Source organism: Octopus bimaculoides, chromosome 10, assembly GCF_001194135.2.
Source record: "Octopus bimaculoides isolate UCB-OBI-ISO-001 chromosome 10, ASM119413v2, whole genome shotgun sequence".
NCBI lineage: Eukaryota > Metazoa > Mollusca > Cephalopoda > Octopoda > Octopodidae > Octopus > Octopus bimaculoides.
Genome location: NC_068990.1, coordinates 1,550,314 through 1,558,357, shown reverse-complemented (window position 1 = coordinate 1,558,357; position 8,044 = coordinate 1,550,314). Strand labels below are relative to the sequence as shown.

At 36.3% G+C, this 8,044-nt stretch overlaps 1 protein-coding gene across 1 annotated transcript in view; it reads right to left on the bottom strand.

Annotated features, from left to right (window-relative positions):
- Positions 1 to 8,044, bottom strand: part of LOC106867322 (cilia- and flagella-associated protein 65) — a 720,747-nt gene that overhangs the window by 675,234 nt on the left and 37,469 nt on the right. Inside the window, exon 6 of the mRNA XM_052971190.1 lies at positions 4,763 to 4,843. Within this exon, the coding sequence (XP_052827150.1) occupies positions 4,763 to 4,843 (81 nt within the window). The remainder of the gene's footprint in view (positions 1 to 4,762; positions 4,844 to 8,044) is intronic.

Below are 8,044 nucleotides of genomic sequence, written 5' to 3'. Positions count from 1 at the left end.
GGGGGGACTAGGCGATTACATTGACCTCAGTGTATCACTGGTATTTAATCTGTGCCATCTGCACAGGAGCCAGTCCAGTGGCACTGGCAATGACCTCGCTCGAATGTTTTTTCATGTGCCACTGGCATTTTTACATGCTACTGGCACGGAAGCCAGTCAGCTGCTCTGGTAACGATCAAGCTCAGATGGTGCTCTTAGCGCTCCAGTGGTACAAGTGCCAGGCATCGAATTTGATTTAATTTCGATTTCACTTGCCTCAACAGGTCTTCACAAGCAGAGTTTAGTATCCAATGAAGGAAAGGTATGCATAAATGGGCTGGTTACACCCCTGGCATAGGCCATGGGTTATGGTCTCACTTGTCTTGCCGGGTCTTCTCACGCACAGCATATTTCCAAAGGTCTCAGTCACTAGTTATTGCCTCGGTGAGGCCTAATGTTCGAAGGCCGTACTTCACCACCTCATCCCAGGTCTTCCGGGGTCTACCTCTTTCACAGGTTCCCTCAATCTACCTCTTCCACATTCACACTTATTCACATGGCAAGTATATGCAATTTAATTAAAAGTTGTTTCATATGTATGAGATGTTTTTATTTTGTTTATGGGAGAAAATGGTAAAACACAAGTGAACATTTATTTTATGACTGCTGTGTATTAAGTCTATGAAATTGTGCATAAAGTATATAAAGTGTATATATAAAGTGCATAAAGTAATCATCGTATTCCAATTTCTTTCACTTTTCAACGAGTAACAGATGAGTGACTATTTCTCCATACAGACACAACACAGGCTATGCTTTCAGGTTTTGGGGATAAAATTGTCAGAAATAATCCAATAGGTTTACCATTAATTCCATGAACTATTCATGGGTCCTGCTAGTAATAATAATAGAAATAATAATTGTTTCAAACTTTGGCACAAAGCCAGTAATTTCAGGGATCGGGTATGTAGATTACATCCACCTCAGTGCTTAGATGTTAATTATTTTATCAACCCAGAAATGATGAAAAGCAAAGTCAACCTCAGTGGAATTTGAACTCAAAATGTAAACGTCACTAAGTATTTTGACCAGCATGCTAATAATACTGCAAGCTCACTGCCTTTTAGTCTCTCTATGTAATAAAAGGACAAGCAATGGCTTTATAGTTAGCTGCCAAGTCTGTTCTTGGCTGTAGTAAGTGAAATTGATATATCAATTTGGTATATCTTACCTTTCATAACTCTTTTAAATATACATATCAATGGTTTTCTGTAGAGTGTCAACATCTTCTGCTAGTATCCAATAACTAGCATCTTCTTGGTATCTTATGACTATACAGCTTCCCTATAGCTTTAGTGAAAGTTTTAAAGTTGATTATATCAGTTTTACTGTCAAAGTTGGTACAGTATTCTTTTTTGATTATATCTAACCCTGATGCATTCTTATCAATTGATATTTTTTCTTTACATTCCAGATCTTAGATGAAAGCAATTGAAGATCTTCCTGAGAAAGGGCTCTTTTTACTGAGATATAGTTTTTTTTTCACATTCTCCTCCACACGGTTTGTGATTAAAAGCAAACTTTTGGTTAAAGCTGCTTCATTGAAGTATTTTTTTCATTTACTGATAATAAAGTTTTTCACTGAACATCTTGAGTTTCAGTTTCAGTTTTGGAGTTATTAATTTCCCTTTGAGAATTTATAGTCTATAATCTCCATGTTTTAGCCGTCTTTTTTTTTTATTAGATGGAAAAGGTTTATGCTCTGTGTATGTATATGATGGGCAATGATTAGCGGGTGAGACGTGGGCAATGAAGGAAGGTAAAGTGGCAGATAAGGCTGGCAAAAAATGGAAATGAGTATGGTTTGGTGGATGTGTAGAGTATTGCAGAGAGAGAAAAGGGAAAAACAATGGATTGTTGTGGATGACGAGACTAGAGCAAGTGATGGAAGTTATGAAGAGAATTGAGAGGAAGTGGTTGAGTCATGTGCTTAGGAAGGATGAAAGTGACTGGATGAGAGAAGTAACGGAAATAAACGTAGGAGTAGAGGAAGAAGAAGATTTGGTTAAAGATGATTGAGGATGAAATCAGAGAAAGAGGATTGATGATAACGAATGTACTAGGTATGATAAACTAAAAAGGCTGTCATGGGGGTTTGCAAAATCCATGCTTTATCCAGGAAAATGGATTTAAAATGCTTGTTGTTATTGCTGTTGTATATATTTGAAAGTATGTGAAATTATTATTTGCCGCATGATGGCATTTAAACCTCCAGTGTTGCAGTCCACATTGTTGCTGTTTTTCCTTGTTTTATTGAAGAATCACTATGGGGTGGTACGTGAATGAAGGTTTCAGCCTACCTCAAACAGAAATAATAGAAGAGGAGCCAGCTATAGTAATTAACTTCAGTATGTTCGTTACATAACAAAAACTGTGAAGAAATGTTAATATAATCATAAATGTGGCTGGCGCAAAGAAGGGCCTCCAGCTGTAGAAACAATGACAAGACAGACAAATGGACTTTAGCAGCTCTCCAGCTGGCCACCTCCTGTCAAACAGTCCAACCTATGCCAATATGGTAAACAGATGTTAAACGATGATGATGATGATGACGACGACGACAATGATGATGATGATATATCATGACAAACACCTTGTATTACAGTTCTTTGTCCTCAATCACACCATAATAACAGTCACCTTGGGTTGTGTTGACCTTTTAGTCTTACAGGGTTCACTTTTAACTCCCATAGGATTTTGACTCTAGGACAGCTAGGTCAGAAGGGGTGAGTGGGGAGGGACGGAACTGGGATAAGGCAACAACAAAAAAGATCATTTTCATATTTACTAATCACTCTTCAAATCATTCTGCAGAAAACTACACATTGGATAATGCAGTCCAAGATATGACTGAAAAAGGATGAGGTAGCCATGGTTAGAATGGTTTAGACCACCAACAGCATGATTGTGGCAGATATGACATGTGTAAAGTATTGTTAGTTAATAGTCAAGAAAATTGCATTATTAGTGGAGTTTTCTTGTATTTGCAAAAACATTGTTGCTAAACTTTAATAATCGTAACTAGTTATTAACAAAATATTGATGAGTTAATTTTAATTAATATTTCTTTGATATCAAAGAATTTGTGTAATGTCAGTATTTAATTAAGTGGCTATAATGAAAAAGAAATTTTTTAAAAATTATGTGTGTGTGTGTGTATATATATATATATATATATATATATAGATAGATAGATAGATAGATAGATAGATAGATAGATAGATAGATAGATAGATAGAATCCAAATTTAAGGAATGGATTCGATAAAATCCAGGCAATATATGTTTCCTCGCTAGCAGAACCTCAGGAGTAGTAATTACCTAAATGAGAGGCACTCTACTAGCTACCCATCTATCTAGCTCTGCTAGCTACTCCACTAGCTAGCGGAGCACCCCTTGTTTGGAAAATTACTACTTCCGAGGTTCTGCTAGCTGAGAAATATATGTAGCCTGGGTTTTATTGATTCCATTCCCTAATTTTTTACTTTTATTCGTATATATAACAACCCCAGCTGCTAACTGTGAACTATAAAATAACTTTTTTCAGCTTGTTGAACCCTGATATGGGAAAAATTTACAACCTTCTACGGCAATAAACCACTATTGTTCCTGAAAGTTCTTTTTTATACCTCCTCAAAACTTATACCTCCTCAAAATTTATACCTCCTCAAAGACTACTCAAAGCTTACTGGCTTCCTACACCTTATTCTTTGGATCTTACCTGTTCATATTACTATATATCATCATCATCATCATCATTTAACGTCCATTGTCCATGCTGGCATGGGTTGGACTGTTTGACCAGGGCTGGCCAGCTGGAGGGCTGCACCAGACGCCAGTCTGATTTGGCATGGTTTCTATGGCTGGATGCCCTTCCTAACACTAACCACTCTGAGAGTGTAATGGGTGTTTTTATGTGCCACTGGCATGGGTGCCATTTGCATGACACCAATATCTGCCACAACTGTGATTTTACTTGGCTTGATGGGTCTTCTTCTCAAGCACAACATAATGTTAAAGGTCTCAATCATTTGTGATTGCTTCTGTGAGGCCCAACACTCGAAAGGAGCTTTTCACGTGCCACTGGCATCAGCCACTTTGCCTCCCTGAGGCCCAATGCTTGGAAGGTACTTTTTATGTGCCACTGGCATGGGTACCAGTTACATGATGGGTCTTCTCAAGCACAGCATATCACCAAAGGTCTTAGTCACTAGTCTTTGCTTCTGTGAGACCCAAAGTTCGAAGATCATGCTTCACCAACTCATCCCATGTCTTCCTGGGTCAACTTTTACCACAGGTTCCCTCCACAGTTAGAGATCAGCACTTCTTTACACAGCTGTCCTCATCCATATGCATCACATGACCATACTAGCACAGTCATTTCTCTAGTTCACCACATTTGATGCCTCTATGCCCAACTTTTCTCTCAAGTTAGGCAGAAACCAAAATGTCCTTTCTATAATTAAAACTAAATCAAATAGTTGGATAAAATATCATGAAAGAAAAGACTTTTGAGTTAAACTTAATTTATGATCACATGACCCTAAGTTAGTAGATTACTGGATGATCTGATCAGGCATTTAAAATATTCATTATGCAAACAGGAAGTCTTGGTATTATGTCCTAATGCAAGACATCTTGGGCATAGACTCACCATTGTTGAATCAGTATGTATCAGAGACATTAATCAGAATAAAGATTAATTTCATATTAAACTCATTTACCTTTTCCACGGTATCGTTTAGTCCAAGATGACGCCCAAAGTTGACTTCATAGGTGTCCAATGTAATGACAGATCCTGTGGCCTGACAAATACAAATAAAAGAGGGAAACGATCTGGTTAATAATATAGAAAGGGTGACAAGGTCCAATTAATGTACAAAAAGGGGACACAGTTTTACTGACATAAAAATAAATAGGGGATATACATTGATCACTTTTCAACTTTTTGAAATTTAAACCAATCAAATAGACGTAAAAGTGGTTGTGTGGTAAGTAGCTTGCTTACCAACCACATGGTTCCGGGTTCAGTCCCACTGCGTGGCACCTTGGGCAAGTATCTTCTTCTATAGCCTCAGGCCAACCAAAGCCTTGTGAGTGGATTTGGTTGACGGAAACTGAAAGAAGCCCGTCATATGTATATATATATATGTATGTGTGTGTATATTTTTGTGTGTCTGTGTTTGTTCCCCCAACATCACTTGACAACTGATGCTGGTGTGTTTACATCCCCGTAACTTAGTGGTTTGGCAAAAGAGACCGATAGAATAAGTACTAGGCCTACTAAGAATAAGTCCTGGGGTCGATTTGCTCGACTAAAGGCGGTGCTCCAGAATGGCCACAGTCAAATGACTGAAACAAGTAAAAGAGTAAATACAGCCCTTCTTGCTACTTTTATGCTCATACCAGCCAGATCCTACCTTCTACACTTAGCCTACAATGTCTAGAAATTTTTAAAATGCCTCATTGAAATCTTGAACCTACCAGATAATGTATGATCAATTTCAACCATTGTGAAAAATAAAAAAAAAACCATATGGTTATTCATTCAGTTCCACAGCATGGCACCTTGGACAAGTGCATTCTTCTATAGCCTTAGGCCAACCAAGGCCTTGTGAGTTGATTTGGTTGATGGAAACTGAAAGAAGCTCATTGTGCATAATGTGTGTGTGTGTGTGCATGTCTGTCTTTGTCCCCCCCCCCATCTTTTGACAACTAGTGTTAGTGTGTTTGTATCTCCCATAACTTAGCAGTTCAGCAAAAGAGACCAATAGAATAATTATCAAGTTTTTAAAGATTCACTTGACTAAACCTCTTCTAGGTTGTGCCCCGGAATTTTATTTTATTTTTTTTTTTTTTTGTGAATGTAGTGATGAAAACGGAAAGCAGTAAGAAAGGGGACAGTGTTTCCCTACTTTTTGACTTACAGGTACAGTCCATTGGCTGGGCTTCTACACAGCTCCTCTCAATCCATTTTCGCTCACAAAGTATGGGCTGACCTGAGGCTCTAGAAAATTACACTTGCCTAAAATGTTACACACTAGGATTGAACCTAGGACCTTGTAATAACAAAGACAACCTCTGAATCATTCAGCCAATCATTCAGCCATACAGATCTTACAGAGAGAGACAGAATCTCTGTAGTCACAATAGAAAAGGCAGGAGTTAGAACAACAGCATATCTGTTGTTCTAACCAGGGGGGTAGAAGGTTTTTGTGAGTATCTACATGTACCAAATCAATCAAATTGAATTGAACTAAACTGAACTATGTTTTTCATCCGTTTGTTTTGTTTCGTTTTTGTTTTCTTTTTCTGTTTTTTTTATTTTATTTAAATCTTATCACGCAACAAATACTGGAAACTAAAAAAAAATGTCTTAAAACTTATCAAATATTTCATTGAAAAAGATGAAAGTTTAGAAACATTCCAAGTTTCTTTTTATGAAATATAATTTAGAAATAATGCAGAAGAAAAAAAGTTAAAAAGAAACAACGATTCAGTGGGAAACAGTAAAAATGTTCAGAAGTAAAACTGTAAATGATGATGATGGATGCCACCTAAAAATCAAAGATGTGTCTCTCACACCTTTGGAAAATTTTATGTATGACTTTTTTGCATTTTTTTTTTTTTTTAATTAAATAATGTAAAACCAAATTTTTGATGTATAAAATTCATAAAAAATATACATTTGTCTGTAAACATCCATCCATCCATACATACATACATACACACACATACATACATATATACATGTGTGTGAGTATGTATGTGTGTTTGTGTGTGTACACACATGTATGTATGTATGTAGATTATGTATACATATATATATATATATAGGCATATATACATAAATATATATATATATATATATATATATATATATATACACATATACACACACACATAGATGTGTATATACATATATATATATATATATATATATAGACATGTATGGGTGTGTGCATATGCATGTGTGTGTGTGTGTGTGTGTGTGTGTGTGTTTGTGTTTGTATGAATGTAGACACCAATACTCAAAATACTTGTGTATATGTATTTAGTTGTATATACACTTGTACATGCATACACACATTCACTCACATATACACATGTAAACACATATACACTTTGAAAATTTTCTATTTAAAAATGAAAAGAAGAATCTGGACAAAATAATTCTTCATATGTCTTTTCTTGCGAAAGAAAAAAAACATATTTGAATTGATGTAAAAATATTTTGCATTTTATTTAAAGCCAGGAAACATAAGAAAATTAAAATCCAAGCTGTAATAATTATGAAAATGTTTAAACAGGTTTTTATGCTACCATCTTCTATTGGTTTTCATTACTTACATGAAGCAAATGAAAAACAACAGCACAAAGTCAATCTATTTTACTTATTTCAAAAAGAACAACCAAGGATTGGTTGGTTTGTAAACTTCTTTAGAGAAACAAACACTTCTTTTGCTATTTTCCACTTTCTAAATAATTTGTTGGATTCATGTAAGGTCATAATTATCGGAAGTGGGGTAGAATTAATTTTTACCAAACCCAATAATTGACTGATACTAGTTTCATTGGTGGTTGATCCATATACCGTAGTACGGGTGAAATTGTGAAGTCAATTAACTCAAAGGGTATTTAAGGTCAGAAAAATAGAATGATGACAATTTTTTTTTGAAAAAACAGACACTTTATCATGTGTATCACGGTTTTTACAATAGGTTTGCTGCACTCCTGTTGTGAATCACAAGAGGTAACTAACAGAGTTGATAATGGAAAAACACTGTCTTAGGAAAACTTTAATCCATGCCAGTACAGAAAAGTGAATGCAAGACTTTGCAGCCACAGCTGCTGCTGCTGCTGATGATGATGATGATGGTGATGGTGGTGATGGTGGTGGTGGTGGTGGTGGTGGTAGTGGTGGTGATGCTGCTGCTAGTGGTGGTAGTGGTGGTGGTGCTGGTGCTGGTGCTGGTGATGGTGGTGCTGGTGCAGCAGCAGCTGAT